Raw genomic sequence first — 27,200 nt, forward strand, 5'->3', positions numbered from 1 at the left:
GAAATTAGAAAAGAAGACCCCCATGGGCAGAAATATTTAAAGATGTTAGAGAATGAGGGGAAATTGGGAGAACACGTTTCAGTGGGAGGTGGAAGGAGTGTGGGTAGCTAGTTTTAGAGAAAACGGAAAGCCTTTTTCCTGAGAAAGGCAGTGATAGACAGGAGGGAGGCATCTCCATGAGGCGCAGGGCAGGAGACTGGGATTTCGGGGAAAAGGAACAGAGAGAGCACGCATGGTTTGTCTTTGGTGGGCTGAAGCCGTCTAGTCCTCGGTTGTTCCATCCATGAAGCAAGGAGTCTGGGCTAGAAGGATTCTAATGAGCCCAACAGTGTCATCTGTATCTGATTTTAAAATCTATTTTATTTTGTATTTTAGAGAGAGTGTAAGGGAGGGACAAAGAGAGGGCAAGAAACATTGATGTGAGAGGGAAACATCGATCAGTTGCCTTCTGCACGTGCCCCACGGGATGGAACCTGCAAACCAGGCATGTGCCCAACCAACTGGGCTGCACCAGCCATGGCTGTGTCTGATATTTAATACTAAATGCTGATGGCATTTATAGTCAATTGCAGGATTTTATATAATGATGATCTGCTAGGAGCCATATCATGAATTACCAGTGCCTGCTTATCAAAGCATTTACCAGATTTAAGTGTTTAATAGAACCATGGAATAAAGTAGGAAACCATTCAGCAATCAGACCTTCTTCCATCCCTATTACCAAATGTGCCCCTGTCTTTACTTAGAACAGGGACAGTCAAAATTCATGCTTACGGAATGATGCCTAGGAGAGACTGCAGCTCTCACAGTCCAGGTGGAAGATGGAGAAGCCTTCTGAGACTTGGTGCCTTGTGAGTCTTCAAACCTGGAGAGTATGGTGGGTGCAGAAGTGGAGTGAGGAGAACAGGAGCAAGATGTAGAGTATTACAAAATCAGAATATTCTAGAACTTGGACTCCATAATGCATGAAGACAGAAACAGCACATACGGGATAATGTGTGCGAAAGCAGCTGGGGCGGGAGGAAGTGCTGGACGAGCACAGAGCAGTCTGCCCTCGTGTGATTTTGATGTAACTTAAAATCCTGAGTCAGCCACTCTTTAGTGTATACTTTATTTTCTCATCTGTACACACATATAATAATAATGTCTGTCTTACTGAGAGTGTTGAATAATATTTAGACAGCTTTTGAATAGTGAGTGCTGGCAGTTGGTAGGCCCTGCTTGGCAGTGTCAACCACTAGTTTAATTCTTTCACCAAATTAACCAGTGATTTCCTGAGTCTGAATTTACCTTTTGTATTTACTGGTTCTAGGTGGTGAATTAGTGGTGGACTGCCCACTTTAGACAGTGCTCCGAGTCCAGCATGCAAGAGAACAGGGTCTCTCACAGGTCTTTTAACCAGACATTGTCTAACAAAAGAGGCAATTGATGCACCATTCACAATGTTTTTAAACCTATATAAAGAGCCATTGATTCAGAACAGTTGCTGTGCCTGTGAAAAAGTATGTTTGATGGTTTCCATGGAGACTACCCTGCTGGCTGTTCTGCCATCACTGGCCTTAATTACACACTGGGATTGCCTGGGAGCCTTTAAAACCATCTCCATAACAACACCTCCTTGTGTAGTAACATGTCTGCTGTACTGCACTGTATTTCCCGTATAGGAGTGAGTGTCTCTTAAAAAAGTTGAGAAGATTCTGCTGGTAAGTTTCAACATCTGTTTGATTTATCCTTGTGAAGAACTCCTAGCTGGACAGGGATTTTTCTGAGTTTTGACTGCCCATCCCTCAGGCTGTTGTGCCGGGTCTTTGGAGCATGGCCTAATGTCTTCCTTTTTTTCAGAACATGTTGACATTTCTCTGGAGCTTTTGCCAAGATATTGAACTACGAAGGACTCTTGGCTCTGTTAGTTTACAAGATAAAATTAAACATGTTCAAGTATAGGATGAACTTATAAAACCACTGTCAGTTAGAGTTTAATATTTGGAATTTTTAAATGTCTCCAAGACCATTGGTAAAACTCTTGGTATAATTAAACGACAGAAAGAAAAAGAAACAGCAGCTTAGTTTCTTCTTTCTTAATGTGGAATCACAGATTCCATGATTTCCAAATAACGTAATTTCTCACTTTCCACTGATTGTTTTAGATACATTTGTAGGGAAGTTCTAAAGCATATAACACGGAATCATACCTGGAACTTCTGAGGAGATGACAAGTAAACAGATATATCAGGTTGTGGAATTAGACTTCTTGTAGGTTCAATTCCTGGCACTTGATCATGTGTGGCACTCACACCCTTGCCTTCCTCCCCACCCCACACAAAAAAGGCTATTGAAAAACCCTGCCAGTGTCGTTACAATGCCCATTACATCTCGCTCTCACTAGGCCATGCCTGTGCTAAACAGAGTATTAGTTCTCTTCCCCTTCTACTTCCTACTCTTACTACTATTATTTTTGTCTCGATTTATTGAGATGTAATTGATATAGAACATCATATGAGTTTAAAGTGTATAACATGATGATTTGATATTTGTGGACATTGTGAAATGATCACCACAATAAGTTTAGTTAACATCCATCACCTTTCATCAGGGGTGTCAAACTCATTTTCACCGTGGGTCACATCAGCCTCCCGGTTGCCTTCAAAGGGCCAAATGTCATTTTAGGGCTGTATAAGTGTAATACTCCTTAACTAGGGGCAAGGAGCTCAGCACTGCCACCAGGTAGAAACAAGGTGCCAGGCTGGATAAAACAAGGTGGAGGTCCGATTTGGCCTGTGGGCCTTGTGTTTGCCACCTGTACCCTACGTGGTTACAAAAACAAGTGGAACACTTCACAAATTTATGAGTCATCCTTTCCAGGGCCATGCTAATCTTCTCAGTATCGTTCTAGTTTTAGTGTTTGTGCTGCCCAGGTGAGCACTAGACTTCCTTTCCTTTATTACCTTCATCATCATCATTCTCATCATCATTGTCACCATTTGTTGGGTGTGGAGAAACTTGCTCTTTTTCTGGATAGTAAAAGTTAATCAAAAAAGAGAAGACTACTCCTCTTTAGTTCACTGTTCATATTTCTTCTCATTTTCTCAGCTGCATAAGACTCCTCACCCCTTCCTCCTGTTACATTTAAAAACTCATTTGAAGATATAACTCTCCGTGTAGCAGTTTAGTATTTTCTTTATTTTCTTCCTTCAGTTGTCACTCAGCACCTTCATGTGTCCTGGAATGGTCTGAGGAAAGTAAATTATTAAACCCAGTGAAGCCATGCTGTGATGTAACTTTTATGTTGAAAGAGTATGCTTAAAAAATCTAATTATGGCTGCTTCCTAATTAAATCATTTTTCTTTTTCACAGTCTAAGCAGCTGTGGCAAGGAGAACAATTTTTCATGGAAAATTAAAAACTAGAGGCAGCAGCATAATTTCCTTTGCAGTCACAGGCTGGGCAGCAATGACAGCACACCGCCATCTTTCCGTGACATCGCTGTGGAAGCAGCAGAACGGGAGGCGGCAAGTCAGGGAGCAGCGCTGTTGTGGTTGAGCCGTATGGAAACAGCACAGAAGTTAGTTATCTGGGAATTATTCGTTTGTGAACAAGATTTTCCCAGAGGGCACATGAGAAGGGAAATACAGTTTTGGATTAAAGAAAAAAATTAAATTCCATTTCCTATTGTCAAAATAATTCATGGGGAAGTGAGTGATGTTAATAGACATCTTGCTATTTTGGATAGGTTGTTTTTCTTGTTTCTGATTATGAACTCTTAATTTTTTTTCTGGGCTATTTTTAGTGCCATTGATCATCACAATGTTCTGTGCTGCAAGAAATATGATAACAATTCTGGGTTTCACAACTTTTGACCTGAATGAATTTGCTTTAGTTTACTTTTTGAGGAAATACTTGGAATTTCTGTAAATTTCCTGACTGCAAGGTTTTTTATGGGCACTATTATTATCCAAGATAATTTAAAGTACCTAAAATTAAAGTGGTTTTTGCAACGTAAAGTTTAATTGGAAAAGTTTTAGAAGGTCTCCTTTCGGGGATGAATTGATGTGTACTCAGTTTACTGGAGGATAGTATTGAATAAGGGAGTGTTGAGTGAATGTTTAAATACGCTGATCTTATTTTATATACCTTGGCAGGTTTGTGCCCCCATATCAGAAATTGAGAAAGTTGGGCCCTGACTGGCACGGCTCAGTTGCTTGGAGCGTTGTCTCTTAACCAAAAGTTGGGGTTCGATTCCTGGTCAGGGCACATACCTGGGCTGTGGGTTTGATGCCTGGTCCTGGTGCATGTGTATCAAAGGGAACCAATTGATGCTTCTCTCTAAAATCAGTGAAAAAATGTCCTCGGATGAAAATAATTTTTTTTTTAATTGAGAAAGGTGGAATTCTGCATGTATCTCATGAAGGACCTTCAACTGCCCTCAACTATGCCCTTCTTCTTTACTGTTTGAGACCACTTTTCCTTATAAAGACCCTAGAACTAAGTTCTTCAAGGTGTGGCCAGACACCAGCTAGCCAGCAAATAGCTCTTCGGGTCCTGTACATGCCCAAAGCAGAGGGTGCGCCATGGGCGGAACTGCGTGCCTGTGTCGGGAGAGAATGAGCTGCCATAGGCAAAGCTAATAAAACGGGACAGTAACCGGGGAATCTGAAGAGAAGATGTTTATTACTTGGACGCTAGCTTTTGACACATAATTAGAAAAAACGACATGTGGACCTGAAAGACTTAGTAGATACTTACTTGGTATGAAACTGTGATCCTGGTGGCCTGGTTTCCCACAGGCCCCCGCCCCACACTGTTCTCCTGTTTCATCCTCTGAAGTGTACCTGGAGTGGAAGTAGTAATTTGCTCATTTTTGACTGTTCAACATTTCTCTCTTACAAAAGGTAGTCCAAACTGGTTTCCCCTCTCTTGACTCTGCATCAGCTTTTTGAACTGACCCAGTCATTCTTCAGGTTAAGTTTTCTGATGTTTTTGTTCCTATACTAGTGGACTGCGTCTGACTATAAGGCCAGATGGTTAAATACAAGCAGGTTGTGCGAGTCTGTATGACTCCAGAATAGCCGCCATCAATTGGTCAAATATATGACAAAAAAAACCCTTTTATAGTCAACAGTGCATTGCCTGACACCGTGTAACTGCAGTTAGCTGGTAATTTGCGTTCACAACTTTATTTGATTGTTTATGTGCTTTTCTGGAGGGTGCTGGGGCAGGAGGTTTTATGGGGAACAGGCTGTCCTTGGCTACATTTCCACGTGTGGTCTTGTCCTGTGACTTCTGAGGGGGCGGGGTGCACGGGGAAGCTGGCCCACAGGTGCACTGGTCTCCCAGAAGAATTCACCTCATTTCTTTCCTGCCTCATTTTAAGCCATTATTCCCTGTTTGGGGCTTCGTGTGATCTCTGCATAAACTTCTGGGTATGTCGTTATGTTAGGACCATAATATGGTTGGTGATCAGGCAACATTTGATAGATAAAATGCCCACCATTTTTCTTTACCTCCATGTCAGGAGATTTTCTCTTCAGAAGAGGATTTTCACTTTTATGGAAAAAGCTGTTACCATATGAATGTAGGTCTTTTGTAAAAGCTAAGTGGCAAACTTTCAGAAAGTGGGGGCGCTGTTCACTTTATGCCATTTTGGCCTTTCAAAGATTTCACAGGAGCACTTCACTTTCAGATAAAGGGGGTGACAGAAGCATCAACCCTAAAGGTTGCCGGCTAAGTCTTCAGTAGGGAAGCGCAGTTTTCAGTATGGACGAGGTTGGTGGTAAAACAATGGGAACTGAGACAGAAAGGGCATTAAATCTGGTGTGGATCCAATGGCTAAAACATGAGAGACTGGCAGTACCAAGTGTTGGTGAACACGTGGAATGACATTCCCGGTTTAGAAACACTACAGCTCAATGGGGTCTGTGTTGTGACCGAGCAGTCCCACCCCTGGTGCGTGCCCCAGAGAAACGGAGACGTGCATCCACCACAGGGCGTGTTTACTGTGATGGAGTTAGATACAGGTGAGGGTTGCCTGACTTTTGAATACACTAAAAACTACTGCTGCCTTATGTGCATTTGAAAAAACAGTGAGACTTGTTTTTTAAAAAGACATGTTCAAGAATATCCATGGTAGTCTTATTCATAGCAGCCTCAAACCAGAAGAAATAGTCCATACAGCAGTCCAGGAGAAATAAACGGCGATCTCTCCGTAGTACTATAGAACACTGCACGGGAGTAGGAAAGAGCAGGCAGCCACGCGGGTGGTTCGGGCTGGGGGAGTGCTGATTGGGAAGTAGTGTGACAGGAGCCCTGTGAGACACTGGAAGGTACCATGTCTGTCTAATGATGGTAACATGGCTGTTTACAGATGTAAACATTCAATTAGCTGTGCACTTAAGATTCAGGCCCTTTGTGCACTTTATTATGTTTTATTTCAATTTCAAAAATACGATGTTGGTGCTGGAATGGCACCGTCCTCAGAAAGCACAGCCCACAGTGCTGAACCTCCTCTCCTGTCAGCACTGGGAAGGCCCAGGTGTTGGGCACAGCAGCTTCTCCATCAGCCCCCAACCTACCTCTGGCTTTGACATTGTCATGTACTGCAGATGGTCTGGGGTTGCACTCACTACGGGAAGGAAAGAACCCACCAGCTGGTGTCTTGCTCGTCTGGGCAGTGGCCACCAGTTCTGTTGAATGTCGTGGTTGGAGAGGGTTTCCAGTAAATACTCAGCTCAGTGACAAGGTAAAGACAGTGAGCTCAGGCTTCCTGGTAGCATTGCAGAGGTATTTACTGTTGCGCTTATGCTCCACAGGTGAGGCCCATGCCCTGTCAGGTATACTTTTCCCTTTTGGGATGAACTAATTAAGGAAAAGGGCAGAGCCGCCATGCTCCCCGGCCTTGCGGTTTGAACAAATGAACACTCTGCTCACTGCTGGGCCCTCCTGCTGAGCCCGGTCAAGCAGCCTCCCTGGGGGGCGCTCTCAGGCTTGCCACGTGGGTTCACCTCCCTCCCGCCTCTCAGGCTGCCTTGGCCTTATGGTTTTGGAGCTGGCAGTCGGTCATGTTTAGAACATGCTTACCAAGTTGGGGCTCCCTTAGTCCCAGTGTGTTTGGATGCATGTGCATATTAACATGCACTGTGGCTGCAGTGGTGGTGAGGAGAGGAGAAGCTTTATGTGGAGGTGGAGGAACAGGTCAGATGCCCGAGGCGCTAGGGGTGGTGACCACCGCTGGAAGGCCTGCAGACTAACGCGCACTCGATGGTCAGGCCATTTGCTCCTGCCGCAGAGAGAGGGTGAGGGGCGTCCTTGGCCAGCCTTGTGCAGCATGAGGGTGCCTTCCTGATTCCTGGCAGACAGAAACCCTGCCCTCCTCTCTTGTGCTATTGGCAAAACATATATGATTTTAGCTCCATAGGCAGCAGCTCATTAACCAGTCAGATTTTAGATTCAGATCTACTTAATACTTATTGAATACCTGAAATAATAAAATTATGAACAGTGGTCACAGGTAACATGGTGCATTCCCAATGTGAGGATCTGGGTGGTTGGTGCTTAGACCATTTCTTATTTAATTCTTAGCATGATCTTGTGTGGCCCAAACTACGTGCTTCTCTTACCTCTTTAGACAAGAGGAAGCAAAGATGTTACGTGATGGTCTAAGCCAGAACAAAGGAGCTCGGACTTGAAGCCTGGTCTTGACTGTAGGAGGTGCCCCTCCCAGTGGGTCTTCTTGGAAAGGCTCAGAGGTGGAGGGTCTCCTTTGTCATGTGGGTGACACTTAGAGGCTGAGTGTGATGGTCTGTGTTATCCCCAGGGACTCCCCCCACATGTTGTTGTTACAATTTTCCTTAATGAGTAACCGCACAGTATAGAAAACACCTCCGGGAAACTGGGAGGCTGGCGGAGACCAACGTGAAACAGATGAAAGGAAAGGAGCTCACCCTGCCGCCTGGGCAGAGCAGAACCACGCTGTCAGGAGTGACTTAGGACCACCGTCAGAGCAGCTGGGCCGGCTGGCTGTGGGAATGTGAATGGCGTGGTTCCTTGGGTAGGTATTGAATTTTCCTGTAGGTGTTTAACCATAGGGTGTGTTCTCCATTATTGAAGCAAATGACTCTTTTCTTAATTTGTAACTTTAATTTTGATCTATGACTTAAATTTTGATCCCCCAGAAAAAAGCCTTAGAAATCACTAGTCTAATTCCTTTCACTTAAAACATTTCAAAAGGCTTACTATAGAAAAATTAGAAAGCTAAGTTAAATGAAAAGAAAAAGCTTAGGTGATCCTACCACTGTGGATGTTTTGAGGTATTCTTTGGGACTTTTCTCTGTATACATGTAAATGGGTTTGTTTGTCTGTTTTTACGGAAATAGGATCATCCTCTACCTGTCGGTTTTTATGTAACAAGGTTGGGGCTATTTCCCCCTACTTGGGGTGGGTGAGGAAACTGAGGCCCAGAGAGGTGGATGACATACAGCTGCCCAGTACAGAGCCTTTCGGCCGGATAGAGGCCTGAGACCTGTGAGTGCAGAGCACCAGGCCTGTCAGAGGCACGGGCATGTAGCGCAGTGGCTGACGAGTGGCAGGCCTTGATAAAGGGAAGAAGGTTGAAAGAAGCTGGCTCTGTAGCGAGGCCTCTCCTGCCCTTCCCTGTCTCCTTGCCTGGGCTGCCCAGGAGTTCATTTTCAGCAGCCCCCTTGCTCCCCCGACAGCCCCCCTTCCCAAGCCTCACACAGTCGTCGCCTTTGTGGTGAACTCAGAGGCCTCCGGTGGTCAGTTTGCAGAAAAGACCGTGTCTTCCCTTTGGCAGCTGCAGAACAACGACAGTATGCACATTCTAGCAGCTGAGATCCTGGTTGTAGGGCAGATCACATTCCCCCAACTTCATAAACACACCACGAAGTCCCGGAGGGCCGTGGCAGGTTCAGGGGGCAGCTGAGGGGCAGGCCACGGATTTGCACGCAGTTAACAGGAGCTCTTGGCCAAGATCCTGAGCAAACCGGAGTTAATTCAGTGCATTCTTTTGGTGATGTGGCTCAGAAGTCCTACAGTTACACATGAGGCTTGTTGTATATGTAATCTGGGTTCCTGGATGCCACAGGCTGACCCAGCCTTACATTCTGAGAAGGTCGGCAGATGACAGGTGGTGGCCCTGCTCTTTCCAGATCCTAGTAGTCCTTTGCTCAGTCCCTCACCTGGGGAAATCAGCATGAAGGCTAGCTACCCGTTTATATCTTCCCATTTAACTAGTTGCAGAGGTGACATTTCTTGGCTGAAACTGAAAAGGAGAAGACTGAACATCTGAGTGAACCTGGAGGTCAGTGTGACAGGGGCTTTGTGGTGTCTTCATTGGAACAGATGCACGAACACCCTCTTCCCCAACTGCTTTCTCTTGGTGACAACCTTTTCACGTGAGAGAAGAGGTAAAGTCACACACATCCCAAATGAAATCCATCAGTAAAATCCTCCCTCTGTGCATCTTGGGAGTACGTTGCTTGGAACCTCAGGGAGGAGCCCTGTCTCTGCACCTCACATGTTCTGTTCTTAGCCCAGGCCCGTGCCTTTTGGTGGATGAGAAGGAGGAGCTCCTGGCCTCTCTGCTGGGACCCATTCATTCAGCAGACATGTACTGAGCACTTGTAGGCTCTGGGCCCTGCTGGGCACTGGGGACTCAGGGGTGATTCAGATGGCCACAGCCCTGACCCCATGGTGCTTACAGGTATGTCCTTAAGTGTCAAGGCACCCATAGCCATGAGTCTGTGCATGGGAGAGCCTGCCCCAGGGCCCACTGGTGCCTTTCATTGTTTCTGCTTTTGCAGTTTGGGCCCCCGTGGCCAGCACCCAGCCATGGTACCACTCCCCTGCCACCTCTAGCCTGGCTGCATTTCCACTGGCTGGGCCTCTGTCTGGAGGGGTAATTCCAAGTTTAAAAAACCAAATTTGGGCCCTTCAATGGGTTGTCCCATTCACTGAAGGGTTGCAGGTTCATTCCTGGTCAGGGTGTGTGCCTGGGTTAAGGGTTCGATTCCTGGTCAGGGTGTGTGTGATAGGCAACTGATTGATGTTTCTCTCTCTCTCTCAAAGCAATGAAAAAATGTCCTTGGGTGAGGGTAAAAAAATAAACAAAAAAATTTGGCTAACAAAGCTGTGGAGAGAGCTGGCACTCTGCCCCTCACTAGTAGAAATGCCAGTTGGCTCAGTCCAATGGGGGCTGCTTGGCAGGACTGACTAGGCTCACATGTGTGTTTGCCCTTTCCCCAGCACTTCCACTTGTGAGAGTGTACCATTTACATGTGTTCCCACCAGCCCCAAATGGCATATGTGTAGTGTTGTTAAACAACACTATTTATAGGAGAGAAGACAGAATAATCCCAGTGTTCACCAGCAGGAACTGGGGGCCATCTGGTCAACGGAATACTGAAAAAAAAAATCAATGATGCTTTCTATGTACAGTCAGGGAAAGAGCTCCAAGACATATCACTAAGTGAAAAATGCAAAGACTGAAACTGTATGTAATATGCTAGCTCTAGTGGGAAGAAAAACAGAATCTGTATTCATATTTACTTACATAAGCATAAAGAAACTTTAATCTGTGAGAAGCGTGCTAGCCCTTGCGGGAAGTCAGAACTGAGCAGGTGGGGACTGGGGGTCAGGAAGGTGCTTCACTGAATAGTTTTATGGTTCGTGGTTTCAGAACCATAATTATACTACCTATTTTAAAGTGAAATTTGAAAAATAAAATAAGATAGACTGCACTGTACCCCCGAAATGTCATGGAAATAGTTATACTTTTGCTTATACAGACCTTAAACCTGGGTGTGAGGGTTTTGAGCCATAAAGAGTTGACTGACTTCTAGACACCTATATCTGAAAGAAAGAAGATAGAAATAATATGGGGTGGGTCTCATTAGGGGAGAGAGAACAGGGTTCCGGGTCAGGTGACCTCCTGAGTATGAAGGGATGTGACCTCTGACACCACCAGAGAGAGGGCTGGCATGGTGGTAGCGTTGTTTGAAGTGCTGAGAGCGGTCCCAAGGGCAGTCCAGAGCAGTTTTGAATGTCGGTTTTTCTCTGTTGGAGACCAGAGTCTGAGTCTTGTCACGTGGAGTAGATGCTTAGGAGATGACCTGGTGAAATGTGGCAGGGCCCCCCAGGGGTATTGCTGCCACTGTGGCACAAGACGGTGACCAGCAGATTCTTACTGTGTAATGAATAAACCAGCTTCTTTGGGGTACTGCCAGGGAATTCCGAAATGTGCATGCTCATTGCCTTCAGAATCTTTGCATGTGCTTTGGACCACACATTTTACCGTTTCTTTAGTGAAAAGCTGCCACTGATGAGCACTGTCTTCCTGATGGAGGGAGGTGTTTGATGGGCTTCTGGCTGCAACTGAGAAGGGGTGGGCTGCACCCTGCGCTTTGGCTTTCTGGTTCCTGTCATGGAAGCCAGGCAAAGACCATGGTTCAGATTTCTCTATATTTAGCTTCCTATATTTTCTAAGGGGTACACCCTATAAATTGAATAGAGACAAGATGACATGCTTGCAGGTTCTCTTAGGGACACCCAGTACGTGACCAATCATGTACCTTCCTGGCTTTGGCTGCTGGAAAGTGTGCAGCCAAATTTGTGCCCTCTCCCCGCCTTGTAGGCAGACATCCCTGGCATGGATGTGGGGTCATAGCCTCATATCTGCCTCCCTATCCTTGTTTTCCCCTTTCCTTCATCTTTCTTATCTACTTCTAATTGATATACAGGGTCTGGCAGAAGTAAGGCTTGCTTGAGTGTGGTTGGTAGGGTATATGAATGTCTTGCATAAGATGGACAGCAATTTGAACATTTCACCTAAAATGTCATATGGTGTGCTTGAGCGTGATATTATTATGTTGCAGAATTACATGCTTATGATTTTGTAATAACAAAGGGCGTTATTTGTGCTGGACTCTGTATTTTTGTCTGTAATGACTGTCTATGTAATTTACAGTTTACATTCAGTATTATTTTTTATTAGTTTCAGGTGTACAGCATACTGGTTAGACAATCAGATACCTTACAAAGTGTTCTTCCTGGTATTTCCAGTACCCACTTGGCACCATACATAGTGATAGCAATATTACTGACTATATTCCCTATGCTGTACTTTACATTTCTGCAACTATTTTGTAACTATCAATCTGTACTTCTCAATACCTTCCTTTTTCATCCAGTCTCACAACCACCCTCACCTCTGGCAACCATCAGTCTGTTCTCTATGAGTCTGTTTCAATTTTGTTTTTTTCCTTTGAATCTACACATAAGTGAAATCATATGGTATTTGTCTTTCTCTGACTTATTTCACTTAACATAATACTCTCTGAGTCCATCAAGCAAATGGTAAGCTTTCATTCTTTTTTATGGCCAAGTTATTTATATACATATGATGTCTGCCCAGAAAAAGTCCAACCATTGTTAATATAACGAGAATAGTTTACATCGCAGCCAAGGAGAGTGGACTGGAATGTGTATGCATGAACAATGATGACTTTACTATTACTAGTCAGTGGGGGCAGTAGATGCCATTGACTGAGCATGTGTACTATGTGGCTGTCACATTCAAAATGATTGAGTGAGTAGAGCAACGAATCTGCATTAATGATTCAGAAGGCCACAGCTATGGGCAACTGGTGATTGGCAGCTTCATTACGACAGCACACCTGCTCATGCATCATGTCTCGTGCAGAGTTTTTTGGCAAAACATCAAATTACCCAGGGGACTCAGATCCCCTAGAGCCCAGATTTGGTGCCCTCATCTTCTGGCTTTTCCCCAAACTAAAATCACCTTTGAAAGGGAAGAGATTTCAGACCATCAGTGAGATTCAGGAAAATATGACGGGGCAGCTGATGACAAATGGGAGAACTGTGTGAGGTCCCAAGGTGCCTACTTTGAAGGTGACTGAGGTGTCATTGTCCTATGTACAGTGTTTCTTGTATCTTCTTCAATAAATGTCTCTATTTTTTATATTACATGGCTGGATACCTTCTGGACAGGCCAAATATATATCACAGCTTTTTTATCCACTTGTCTTTTGATGACTACTTGGGTTGTTTCCACTTTTGGCTATTGTTAATAACACTGCAGTGAACATAGGGGTGCACACATTCTTTTGAATTAGTGTTTTGGGTTTCTTTGGATACACTCAGAAGTGGAATCACTGGCTTGTAAGTCAGTGCCCTGTTTAATTTTTTGAGGACCCTCCATACTCTTTTCAATCTTCATTCCCCCAACAGTGCACAAAGGTTTCCTTTTCTCCACGTACTTTCCAACACTTGTTGTTTGTGGATTTATTGATGGCAGCCATCCTGACAAATATGAGGTGATATCTCGTTGTGGTGTTAATTTGCATTTCTCTGATGATCAGTGACTTTGAGCATCTTTTCATTGTAACAACTATGTTTTTAAGCTTGAAAATTCTTACTGGAACAAGTCAGGTAATGAATAAAATTGCCCCTGTAACCTTCAAAAAAATATTTTGTGAGAGAAAACAATTCAATCCCTGAGAAATATTTTATAGATGATTCGTTTGTCTAATAGAGGAAAAAATAGAAATCCAGAGAGGGCCTTGGCCTGCCTGAAGTTACTCTCTGAGTTTGTAACACAGCGAGGGACACCCAGGGCTCTGAGTGCTGGCCCACAGCCATGGCATGAGAACAGGTGTGCACGAGATTGGGTTAAGCTCTTTTGAAGGTCAAGTCAAGCATTACCTCTGGTGTGCTGGTAAACTACAAGCCCAGTTGTCCTGGGACTAGCTGCCTATCTGTCTTGAAGTAAGTAGGATTCTCCATAAGACTTTTTCAGTAACTTGCTAGGAAAGGGTTGTCCCTGGCCCCCCACCAGCTATTGATTCTTTTTCTCTCATTAGGTTTCCTTCTGCTTTAATGGTGGCCACCACTTGCTTTACCCTTCATGCTTCATTAATACTCAACGGTTTAGAGATTGCTGAGCTTATTAATGTTGTTCCTTCAATGTAGAAAGCCCTTTCCACCATTCCTCACTGGGTGATTTTTATTTGTCCTTCAAGATTAGCACAGGCACCATCTCTCTGTGGGCCTTCTTCCCATAACATTCAGAGTATACCCATCTCTTAGCACTTAGCATATTACACTAAAATTATTAGCTTAGTGACCTCTAGAATTGGCTGAGCTAGCATAGGGGTGCTGGGAGGCCAGGTTCTTGCCTTTCATTTTTGCCTCTCTGGTGCCTAGTGTGGTATTCAGTGAGCATAATTTGGCCTCACCGTCATTACAGCAATAACTCAAGGCCCTTATCCTTTTTTACTTCCAAGTCAGTTTCACTTCTGAAACAGTTACTCATTGCTTTTTTTTAACTTTCATTTTTTAAAACTCTCCAAAAGAGCAAGGAATAATGTCTTAGCTCAGACTGCTTAAACAAAATACCACACACTGGGTGGCTTAAACAACAGACATTTATTTCTCACAGTTTCAGAGTCTGGGCCATCCAAGATCAAGGTGCCAGCAGAGTCAGTGTCTGGTGAGGACTCTTCCCTTGGTTTGCAGATGGCTGCCCTCTAGCTATGTTCTCACATGGTGCGGGGGCTGGGGGGAGTGAGAAAGAGAGAGAGAGAGAGCGCTTGAGTGCAAGCACGAATGCACACCTACCATTCTGATCTCTTCTTACAGGGACACTAATCCCATCCTCATGATCTCATTTAACCCTATTAATTTCCAAAGGCCCACCACACTGGAGGTGAGGGTCTCAACATATGAGTTGGGGAGGGGGAGGAGAAACAATTCAGTCCATAGCAGAAGAGTTCACAGGTGACTTACTGACATTTTGCAGTGAGTGCCAAGTTGAGTGACAAGTTTCAGAAAATCTTCATGGTTTGTGTAAGCCATTAAGTGGAACTAAGCTGGTGGAGTGAGACTTGTGCAAGCTTTGCACATTTCTAAGGAGTTCTCTCTCTCTGGTCATGTTAAACTGAGTGTGACCAGAGCCAGAGCCAGGACACTGCCCTTGACATCATGAGCTCACTTCTCCCAACTGATACTAATTCAGGAATTCTTGGGAATAAGGAAGGAGGCTGGTTGCAGGTAGCACCACATTTCCTATGTTTGAACATTTCAAGGTTTTATGTATATCTTATGGCAAATGTATTCTTTCACCTCTATTATTGCTAAGTATAACAAAAATTGAAGTTATTGTTATATCAAAAAGAGATGAAAAAATCCTCACAGCCTTGGAGTAAGTATAATTGTGGTGCTTTTATTTAAAGCTCCTTTGAGCTTAAATTCATTTCATTTCTAAAAATAAGCTACAGAGATTAGATCTACCCTCTAAGTGAATCAAAACAACTTAGAAAATAAAAATACCTTAGCCACATGCCCTTCCTTTCCAGAAAGAGTACTGCTTAACTTAGAAGACTGATACAACATTTTAATTAGCAGGACAAAAGTTTAAAAAATAACTGGCAGAAACTCATCATTCTCAGAATAAATTTGACAGTGGATCAGTACATTTACTGAATAAAATGAAACCCAGAAAGCTGAGAAAGTGAAAAGTACTAGAATGAAGAATCTATTGACTCCACACCAGGCTGTCAATGAATTGAGTTAGAGGGGAAAATAGAATGGTGCCAAGTTTCCCATTTGTCTTCTGCAGTTGAATAGCTGTCTACATTAGTTGGCTGTTTATACTACTTGGCAAAGATGTAATACTTGGCAAGTTTATAACCTCTTTATTTAAAGAAAATAGCAAATAAACAAAATCCACCCAAGTCAGGTATTTTAGGATGAGCTGAAGTGGTATACCCAAGGAGAGATAAAAGGAAGAAACCTTCCAAAGGTACCGGAAAATATCACTTTGGCAAACGTGATATTGCTGTGGCCTTTTGAGAAATGTGAGTAGTACTGAGAAAAGCCTAACACCCAGCTCAGGAAACAGCTAACACCTTCTATACAACTGTTCCAGAAAAATCGCAAGTCCAAGAGAAAAAAGAAAGTTCTAAAGGTTCATAGAATTCTGAAGTTATAACCAAAGGGCCAGTGTCAGATGGTAGGAAAAGTCAGAACATAGTATGTGTTAAAGTGTTCAGAGTTTTGGTACTTGAACTCTACTACCCACTCTTTCTTCCTTCTTTGGATATAGACTAAGAGAACATATGGACAAGGAATCATATGCAAGTGGGAAAAAAGTTGAGTTGAATAACTCAACCTTGGTTTAGAGATTTAAAAGCTTTTTTCTTTTATAGGAGGTATGGCTTCCTCCCCATCCTCCACTTCCACCTCCAACAGGTGGAGACAGAGACAGAAGATAATTTTATTTCATGGATACAAGAGAAAAAAGAAAGCATGTGGAGTCTGGTTCTTGCTTTTAAAGCACTAGAGTCCCATTAACTAGTGTAATGAGCCTCAGTAAACATACAGGTAGAGGAATAACTCTTTCCATTGAATGAACTTGGAAGAGAGAGAAAGGATAGAAGGCAGAAGAGTTTCCCTCCCTGTAGGCAGAGAGAATAGGAAGAAACTGAATGTTCTCCTCACCTCCAGCCTACCTTAGTAATCACCCTCAGGTGCATCATATCAGAGACTCGGTCTGAAGAGAAAGGGACTGTACCCATCAAAAAGTCCTGTTGCTCCAGGCTGTTATATATAAAGTCCCAGACAAAAATAAAAAACAAAGCTAATTAAAATTGTAATGATAAGTTAACAAGATTGTCACTAACCAGGGAGATGTACAGAACAAATGTAGTAAAGGCTCCTTCCTTGCCTCAGTATGACATGCAAGGAGGCTGTAGGGAAATAGTGGATGGCCAACGCTGATTGAAAAACGGTGGCTTAAACCACCTCTCTGGGTCTTACTTTTTCATGTACATGTTGAAGGGAAACATTTTATTTCAGAGTAGAATATTATATGTTATGACAGACCAACATTTAACTAAAACAATGGGGTGGGAAGAATTTCAGAAATCATTTTAAAAGAAACTGGAGATCTGTGACAGTAGTGAGAACTAAATTAAGTAAATTTCTAGAAAAAGAAGAACCCTTACTAGGTATACTGAGTAACACAAGCTATTTTTTTCCATGGGGGTAGAAAAAGGGGAGGGTATTTGTTGGTACTGGGTATGGGCTAAAGATTTGGCTTGGTTCAAGAAGAGGAAATATTCTGCAGGAAAAAGAGACTACCAGAGCTTTTGGCAGTTATGTGGAACTGGTTTGATAGATTGGAAACTAGAGGAGTCCCAAAGGCAAATGCAATTTTTCCATGAGACATTTGCTGAGTCCTTGGGGGCAGTTCAGGAGGCTACAGGCCAGCCCAGAAAGGAGACATGAAAACTCTTACCTCCTTGAGGTGCTTAGGAGATAAAATCTTGCTATAAAGAGGGGGCTGGGATTTTATCTTCTAAGCACATGTACAAATGCCAGATTTTGAACCTCTGTGGGATGGGAGGCTGAAAAGCTAAGATAAAAACTTCTGAAAGGTAGAGCTTTCTGGGATGAGGACATAAAGATCCAGCAAGGTTTTAAACACAAGTCTTTGAGTGTCATACTGAAGGACAAGGTAAATACAGAAGGACTGAGTCTTACCAAAGCTGCAGCCCATCTGTGGTTCATCCAATCACTGACTAGATTGAGCCCATCATCCTATTAGAGGAAAGGGGCAACACTTCTGGCTGAAACTATCAGCTGGAGCCTCTACAGTTTTCTTATACACAATGTCCAGCATATAATCAAATTTATAGAAATGTGGAGAGTCAGGAAAATATGACTAAGTGGAAAAAATAATAGCAACAGAATTGTAAATGATCCAGATATTAATTCCAGCAGTAACTTAAAAATGACTATGAATAATATGTTTTAAAAAGCAGAGGAAAAAATATTAAATCATGGGAGAATTTCAGTGAAAAATTGGAATCTATAAAAAATCAAATAGTTATTATTGAACTGAAAAATATATCTGAAATTAATAACTTATTAGATGCATCTAAGAACAGCCTGGACACTGTGTAGCTGGATTGGTGAGGCATGAAAAGGGAAAAATAATGGAAATAAGAAAACAAAGCATAAGAGACATGTGGAAAATAGTTTTAAAAAGTCTAATATATGTGTAATTGAGGTTCTAAAAGCTAAATAGAGAAATTGAGGAGAATCAATATTTGAAGGGAGAATGGCTGAGGATTTTCCAAATCTGCTGAAAGACATCAACCCACAAACAAACAAACAAACAAAAAAACATAAATAAAACCATGCCTAAACACTCCAAGTCAGAGCCCAGTCAAACTATTGAAAACCAAAGATAAAGTCTTCAAATCAACCACAGAAAAAATTACCTTAAATTTAAAATACAACTGACATTTCAGGTGAAACTATGAGTACCAATAAACAATGGAATGACATCTTTAAAGTGCTAAAATTTGGGGGAAAGATTAGATAACCTAAACACTTTATTCCTCTGTTCCTTCATTTAAAAACTGGTCACCAGTCTCTTCAAAATTACTATGAGTCTATTGGAAGAATTAGTACATACACTTTTCTAGATTTTTTCATTAAATATACAGTAAATCCTCACTTAACATTGTCAATAGATTCTTGGAAACTGCAACTTTAAGTGAAATGACATATAATGAAACCAGTTTTTACCTCAGACTAATTGATGTATACAAGAGTTAAGTTCCTACAGCATATTCTTGGTCACCAAACATCAGCAAACTTCTAAATAAAGACCCCAAACACTACTAATATTAAACATTGAAATAATTGTGAACTAAATTTTAATTGGAATCGTAAGCTTATCTATACTTGTTAATAACCATTTCACACACAAAAAATGGCTTCTCCCTGGCTGATGTGGCTCAGTTGGTAGGAGCAATCCTATAACCAAAGGTTCAATTCCTAGTCAGAGCACATATGTAGGCTGAGGGTTCAATCCCCAGTCCAGGTGCATGCAATCTTCAGTCTGGGCATGTGTGGTCCCCACTCCAGGTGTGTACAGGAGGCAACCAATCAATGTTTCTCTCACACATTGATGTTTCTCTCCATCCCTTTCTCTCTAAAAACAATGGGAAAAAATTCTTTGGGTGGGAATAAAAAATAAAATAAGATAAATGGTTTTAAAATCTTATGTTTTTTTCCATTTTTTTTCTGTAGTACAATAAAGGTGATATCTAATGCCACGAGGAAGATAATAAAATAAATAAATAAGTAAATAGGAGCTATATATACATTCAAGAAAGATTAATAAAAGCAAGTAAGACCATTATTTTCCAACCTGCTTATTGCAGTTCAGGGCACAAGGCAAGAACCAACCCTGGACAGGATGCCATTCCATCTCCGGGTACACTCACACCCACACCACATTTCACTCATACTGAAACGATTAGACATGCGTGTACACCTGAAGTGCACATCTTTGGGGTGTAAGAGAAAACCAGAGTACCCAGAGAAAACCTATATATACATGGGGAGAATATGAAAACTCCACAGGCGGTGGCTACAGCTGGGAGTCAATTTTTTTCTCATCAACATTATAACAATGTAGAATGAAATGATGTTATCTGAGGGTCTTCTGTGTATGCCTATTAGATCTCTTAATCTCCGGATATCTGTTGAATCACAAAACCTCAGATTCATGTCACATAGCATGCACGATATTGGTGTCTTTCCTAAAATCACATTAGAAACTCATTATAAATCAAATAATGCAGTGCATAATTTGGGTAATGTTTTAAAATAGAAAATAAACATTTAAAGGTAGAATGAATGAATGACTGTATAAAAAGGAAACCAGGATATAAATGTATAATACCTGTATAATGTTAGTTATGGGGTTGGATGGAATAGCGATAGACAATTCCTTTGTACTCAGAATGTGATCTTAACACAAAAAAATGCAAGCAACAAAAGAAGAAAATAGATAAATTGGACTTCATCAAAATTAAAACCATTTGTGCTGCAAAGGACACCATTAAGAAAATGAAAAGACAACTTACAGACAAATCATATGAGGGGGGATCCAAAAACACTGAGATCCTCTGGGGGGCCTCCCCCATGAGGTTAGTGTTTTAGAGACTCATCTGGATCAGCATACTAGCTGGCGTTGTTGTGAGAGGCTGTGTTTGGCTTCAGTGAAGTTTTTTTGAAGATTCAAAAGTGTTTGCCCATTCTGTGATGGGTGATTTATGAGCACAACTGCCCACACTGCACTGAGTGGTCTTTAGTTTTTGGACCAAAAATGGCATGACCCCCTTCCTATTCACCCAGTCTTGCCCTGAGCAACTTTTTTTGTTTCCCTGTATGAAAAAAGTCCTCAAAGGGAAACATTTTGCCAATGTTTTTTGTTTTGTAAAACAAAAGAAATCAGAAACACTAAAAGCCATCAAAATCTAAGAGTTCAAACTATTTTGAACGGTGGGAAAAAGTCTCAATAGGACTATTGCATCAGATGGAGAGTACTGTGAAGGTGATTGAACTTTAAACATGTATGAATAAATACACAACTTTTTATAAATAAATTCTGGTTTTTTGGTGCCCCCTCATATACCTGATAAGGGACTTGTATCTAGAATCTATAAAGAACTCTTAAATTCAATAGTAAAAAAATAGATAACTTGATTGAAAAATGGACAAAGGATCTGTATAGACAATTTTCCCAAGAAGATAAATAAATGACCAGTATGCTTGTGAAATGATGTTCTCATCAGGGAAATGTGAATCAAAACCACAACGAGACACTGCTTCACACCCACTAGGATGGTGATAATGAAAATGACAGATAAGAACAAGGGTGTGAGGAAATTGGAGCCCTCCTACACTGCCGCTGGGAATGTTACAGGTGCAGCAAATGAGACCCATGATGAGAGTGGTGATAAAGGTGACAGTAATGATGATGCCTTTGTAACCAGGCTCTGTCCTATTAAGAATGTTTGGCAGTTTGATGGACACTTCTGCTCAGACTAATAATACATCAGTAATCATGGACTCCACCCTTGTTTATTGTAAGAATTATTAATAGGGGATCTTTTTTTTAAAATGCCAATACCTAGGCTTCATTATAAGATATGCCAGTTTGATTGATATGGAACAGTAGTTTGTTTTTTTTCCAGAATATTTTAGGGTATTTTGATGTGCACACAAGTTTGAGAACTACTGAATTCAAGGTGAAATCACCAGGATTAAGCAAAGCTACCCACAAGGGTAGTTTTGAGTTGGAAAAGGAGAATCACCCTGAGTGTTAGCCCCAACTCTTCCCTTGTTGTGACTGCTTTGAGAAGGTTTTTTAACCTTTGGGAGCTTCAGTGTCCTCATCGGGAAAACAGGGCCGAGCCCCCTCTGTGTGCACCTGAGCGCATACGATACCTGTGACGCTGCAGAGCCAGGGGTTGGCCATAGACCTCTTAGGCCCTCTCCAAATGTTGGTTACTTCCCTCCCTCACTTTTCACGAACCAGATATTCATGTCACACTTCTTCTAACATTGTTCTCTTGTTTCTTCTTCTGTAAAATGTCAGAGTTTGTTGAAAAGTCATCTAAGTAAACGTAATTGAAAAAAAGTCATCTAAGTTTTCTGTAGGTTTGAAACGTATCCTTCTGTTACATGACCCTCATCTCTTTCTGTTTCTCTGTGTTCTCAGTCCCATTGAGTTTATAGTAAGTGTTGTTTTCCTGATACCTGACAGAATTGATAGCTAGCTGTGTATTTCAATGAGGTGATACCAACCACACCAGGCAACCATACCCAGAGTTTAACGTGAGCTGTCTCCAATTAATAATTACACTGGTTATGTTAATAAATCATAGAATTGGTAATGAGGGTTCTTTGAGTATTTTCTAAATGCTTAATAGAGTTCTTAGCCTGAGCTGTGGTTTCTTTCTGGTGGACTTGGAATAGTTCCTTAGATTCTGGGGTGGGGGGGGGAAGAGAGCCTGCTCCTAAATTTTTATTAGATTTACTCTTTAACCCAAAAGGAAGGCTGGGTTAGTAACATTCATATGTGACTCTGCGACACAGACAGACTCCAGGACAGTCTGACACTCGCCTCCGGCTCTGCAGCCCGTGAGAAAGCCAGAGTCTGCCCTTCCCAGAAGATGAGGCAATGCCAGCTGGACAGAGCAGGTGGGGAGACAGCATTGGCTCTGGAGGGCGTAGAGCGGAACTCCTCACATTTTAATGTGTGCATGTCACCTGGGGATCTGTTCCAGCAGGACTGCGGTGGGGCCCGAGGTTCTGCATTTCCTACAAGCTCCCAGGTGATGTTTATGGCAATGGAATAGAAGACATCTCTTGTCCTGTCTGCCCAGCACTTTCCCTGCCTTGCTCCAGGGAAATGTTCCCTTCTCCATTCCAACTATGAAGTTGAAGGGTGAGTTTCCATGTTCTTACATGACTCTGCCTCCCAGGCCACGATCAGCTGATCCAGGAGCCAATCAGAATCTTCCCTGGCATTTTTGGACTAGGAACCAGAAAGCTCATCTCCATCTTCTCTGTGGAGCTCTTTCTAGCCTCATGGAGGTGATGGTCAAAAAAGCAGAGATTAGGGGCAAAGGGAGTGTCCCCATAGTTCTCAGATCTAGGCTCCAAGCATCCCTAATACATGGAAAGGAATTTTAAAATAAACGATACTGTGACCCTTGGGGTTATGCAACCATCAGGCACTTGTACATGGTACGTGCCCCAAACACACAGAGACAGATAGGGCGCACCCTGGCCCCAAACACACAGAGACAGATAGGGCGCACCCTGAGCGGGGCGGGGGGCAGGGGCCACATAGGTCAGTAGTTGGCATGTGCAATGGCAGGTAGTTATGGGAGGCCCCAGAAGTGCCTGATCCCCTCGATGTGTGGGTAGGCCAGGTTCAGGAAAAGTTTTCTAGAAAAGGATTTTCAAAAGGTGAGTAGGAATTACCTGGGGAGGTCTGTGAAATTATTCCAGGCAGAGAGAACTTGCTGAGCAAAAGCAAGACGATGGTATGAAACTGTGTTTGAAACATTTCAGCCGGTCTAGGCAGGGAAGGCACTGCCTCTGACTGAGGCAGTTACAGTGAAGGGCCTGCTATGCATGCTGCAGTCACTTTTTAAAGAAATTCATATGTATTTAAAACAACAAACAAAAAGCTTAGCACCAAATAACAGGCCAGAATCTCTGATTCTCCCCCAAAGACACAACTATCTGGCAGGTTCCCATTAACATCCACTCCCCTGTATTTCTTTTAAACAAACAGAAAATTTGTTTTAGGATTGAAATGAATGTTTAAAAAACAAACCCGACCTGCTTTAAATACCAAACTCTGTTTAAATAACACAGAGGTTGTGACATCCGTTGACAAAGCCAGGAGGTTCAAAGCCCCACTGCAGACACAATGTATTTTGTTCTGCGTTGCTGGCACCCTCACCCGTGGAAGGTCCTGTTGTTTGTTATTCAGATCTGCGTGTGCGAAGGAGACATTCCTCAAACCGCAAAGCTCTTTCTTCTTTGGAGAAAAGTTTGTATTTAAAAAAAATGCTTTATGTAAACAAGAACAATTTGTAGTAATGGCTGCTACTTTTGTGTCTCTTGAATGTCAAATTCTAAGAGTAACTCGGTGGAGTTTTTTCATGAACAGATTTTAAAAGGTTTAAAAAGAAAGTTCATGCTTTTACTGACATCCATCTCCAGAAATGAACATCCATCATCCCACCTGAAACTCTGCACCCATTACAACTAACTCCCCCTTCCTCCCAACCCTGGCAACCTCTATTCTACTATCTCTGAGTTTGACTGCTCTTGGGATCTCATGTGGGTGGAATCATGTAGTATTTGTCCTGTGTCTGGCTTAACTCACTCAGCATAATATCCTCAAAGTTCATTTATTGAACATATTGCAGAATATCCTTCCTTTTTAAGGCTGAATAATATTCTATTGTGCATATACTTCACATTTTGCTTGTCCATTCATCCTTTGATGGATTCTTGGGTTACTCCACATTTTGGATAGTGTATTGCTGCTATGAACATGGGGTTACAAATACCCATTTGAGTCCCTGTTTACAGTGAATTCTTTTCCCCACCAAAAATCTGCATGCAGCTCAGCAGACCCGTGAGTTTCTGGCTTCCAGAGAAGGCTGACCTCAGAGTCGGGGCGTTGGTCCTGCTGCTCACTGCATGAAGGAGCCAGGCCGCTGGAGCAAATCACACACCATCTCTGGGTTGCAGTTTCCCCACCTCTGAGCGTAGGGAGTCCCTTCCACCTCTCAGGCTCCACCCTTAGGTGACTGTGTGTGAGACATTCTGTACCCAGACTTTCACACTCAGCCTCCCCTGGCTTTTGTTTGCTCCTCAGTGGAATTAGAAGTGGAGTGGGCTCTTGGCATGTGCAGGTTTATCATTCTCACCTTGGAGTTCTCTTGAGCAACCCTGACAGCCAGCCATGGCTCATAGAAATCTGTCACTTTTCTGAGGCATGAATTTGAACCTCTCATACAGTGAGTGGGTGTGAGTACAAGTTACTAAGTGGGTAAGTTGGCCGACCAGCTGCCCCTCAGCGAGATGTTGTTGGCTGCTGCTCACTCTTATGTGGTAGAGCTTGGACGACTTTGTGTGTGTGTGTGTGCGTGTGTGTGTGTGTGTATGAGAGAGAGAGAGACTCCAAAAAGCTGACTGCTCAGGCTGGTAATGAAAATACAGTAGAGAAGCCTAAGAAACTATGAGTTCTTGCTGAAATAGATTACTAGATGGCCCATCTAACTCCACAGGAGCTGGACTGTGCAAATTCACTATACATTCTCTATGGAAATAAGACAAGCCTATTTGTGAAGTTTCAGTGAATCAGACAGCAGAACATTTGCTCATTGAGGGAGAAAAATTTAGAAAAGTTTGAAACGGTGGCCCGGGAGAAAGTCAGGAGACTATACAAACATTTCCAGGAAGCAACAGATGGCAAAGGCACCAGTGTGACTACTAAACCAACCTTATTTTCAAGTAAGGGCTGGTCTGAAAATTTTAAGATGTGTTTTTCTTGGCAAAAGGTGCAGTCAATAGGTACAAGCAGGCCAGCTGTCTGTCTCACAGCAGATGAAGTTTTTCCTACGCTAAAGAAACTCACAGAGGAACAGAGGCATAAGTCCTAGGCTGTGACTGTTCAGGGTGTTGAGGGGCGTGAGCTTCACAAACTGGACTGAAAGTCATGAAAGAGCCAATCAGAGAATAATGAGAGAAATGGATCAGAAAGGTCTTGAATATATATGTGTAGCAAATCATCACATTGTCCTAATCACATATATTTAAAGATACACAATTATGTTTGTCAAGTATTCCTCAACAAAGTCAAAGGGGAAAGAGAAAAAAGAGCTGGTAAAAAGGAGTAAAGGAGATAAAACAACGGTGAAGAATTAGGAAACTTTCAGAAACTGAGTGAAGTATGCCGTTACCCCAGGCTCCAACATCACTAACACCCTTCAGTAGAATGGAGCCTTCCTTCTTCAGCAAGTCCAAGAAGTATATCTCTACTAGCACCATCCCAGGAAATGTCCAAGAAGTTTCCAAAGTAGAGTGGAGTTCACAAGACTAACTTTGGTTAAGATTAAGGAAAGTGGGGGAAAAGAAGGGTAAAATGACAATTAAGAATAAAAGGGAAGGTGATAAAAATGGTACAAGTGAGATAAAAATAAGATTTTTCCAAACAGCTAAATGTAATAAGTTGGAAAACCTAAATGAAATTCATATTTGAAAAAACTGAAAATGGCAAACTGGAATAAAAATAAAGAGAAGACTTGATTAGGACAGTGGCTCTCAACAATCGCCTCCACCTAGAAGTTTCTGTAGTAAAGATCATCTTTACCCCTTTACTGGGAAATAAGGGAAGCTGATGAAATAACTCATGTGGCTAGTTAACCTTGTTTCCCAAACCAGACAATTGCATTGCAAGACAATAAAATTTTCAGCCCACTTTATGTATACCATAGGTGCAAAAGTCCTAAATAAACCAAAAAGAAGGTGGGGTGGAGGGACAGGTGCCATTCATCATACTTTCTGAGATGAAGCCCACCACCCAGCATTTTGAAAAATTTCTTTTTTTGTCCTTTGGGCTTTGCTTTGCAATTGATTCTCTGACCTTATTGCCACTTCTTTTTTGTTCCTGAAGACAACACAGGTCTTTTTTGTTGTCAAAGTTTTTGGCTGCAAATCAGTGAAGGGAAGCAAACAGAAAGTGACCCCAAATGGGTAAACTACAAAGGCAACAAATCACACAAAGTTTACCTACCCCGAGTTCCTGGTTTATATTTTGAGACTTCTTTTTGAGGTCGTAAGTGAATGACAACAAGACTCTATAAACGTTCTCCTTCCTTCTGTCCATCCTTTTGCGTGGAAACCTAAGAGATCTCTATGATGGCACGTGAAGTCCCCTTGAGTGAGGCGGTGGTTGACATTTCTGAGGGCACCCAGCTTGAGTGACCCATCCCAGTGCAGCCTGCTTCTCACTTCTTTTTGCACAAAAGCTAGCCAGTCCTCAGGGTGACCTTCCCAGTGGGAGCTGTTTGGCATTCCAGAATGCAGAAGTCTGGGTAAAAAAAAAAATCTTCTGAGCAGACGTTCTAAGTGTTGGCAAAATTGGATCTTTGGTTTACTTACATTCTCTGTGCCAACAGTTGAGAAGTAGTGCAGGAATCCTGTTACTGATACTCCTAAGACACTTTTCTGTAATTTCTAGCTCAGAAAGATGTGGGAGTAACCTCTCCCCCGACCCCATTCCCTATCTTCTAGATATTCACACATAATTAATGATTTAATTGCTCTCTTCCCTGGGAAGCACCTGGTTTCTCAGAATGTGTGACACAGGCCAAAAAGACCGAGGCATTAGGACAGGGGAAGGACGGTGCTGAAGGCAAAGGCAGGTTGACAGATAGTTTTATCTGGAGGAGCTGGGAACAGGTTAATGAGCACCACTGACCTTAGGAATTAATTCCGCACAGCCTGAGAGAAGATGGAAATAAGTGTTCTTACTGTGCCCTGCCCTGGAGGGAGATGAGTGAGATGTTGGCCCTGTGCCTCCTCTTTTGAAGGGTTTGGAAATGAAATACTTCTTTGAAGATTCCCACCTCCAAAATAGACTAGGATTTAACATTTTCCACACCACACACTTGGCTCAGAGGCAACAGTAAATACAGCGGACTAGGAAGTGTGGGGAAAAGGATGTGAAGTGGAAAGAAATGTTAATGCTGGGGATCTGAGCTAACACGAGCT

The 27,200-nt window shown here is 42.6% G+C and overlaps 1 protein-coding gene and 1 non-coding gene across 4 annotated transcripts in view; one reads left to right on the forward strand and one right to left on the reverse strand.

Annotated features, from left to right (window-relative positions):
- The window catches only part of TMEM241 (transmembrane protein 241), a 115,283-nt gene that overhangs the window by 75,471 nt on the left and 12,612 nt on the right, over positions 1-27,200 (forward strand). Inside the window, exon 14 of one of the 3 annotated variants that reach the window (XM_036009211.1) lies at positions 3,355-3,659. The exons of the other annotated variants lie outside the window; for them this stretch is intronic. Within the exon in view, the coding sequence (XP_035865104.1) occupies positions 3,355-3,399 (45 nt within the window). The 3' untranslated portion in view covers positions 3,400-3,659. Of the gene's footprint in view, positions 1-3,354; positions 3,660-27,200 lie in introns of those variants that run through there. 3 annotated transcript variants of the gene reach the window in all.
- On the reverse strand, positions 2,819-2,923 carry LOC114507121. Its single transcript, XR_003685399.1, has one exon. It is a non-coding gene; the product is annotated as a U6 spliceosomal RNA (small nuclear RNA).

The sequence above is a fragment of the Phyllostomus discolor genome, chromosome 9 (genome assembly GCF_004126475.2).
Source record: "Phyllostomus discolor isolate MPI-MPIP mPhyDis1 chromosome 9, mPhyDis1.pri.v3, whole genome shotgun sequence".
Classification (NCBI taxonomy): Eukaryota; Metazoa; Chordata; class Mammalia; order Chiroptera; family Phyllostomidae; genus Phyllostomus; species Phyllostomus discolor.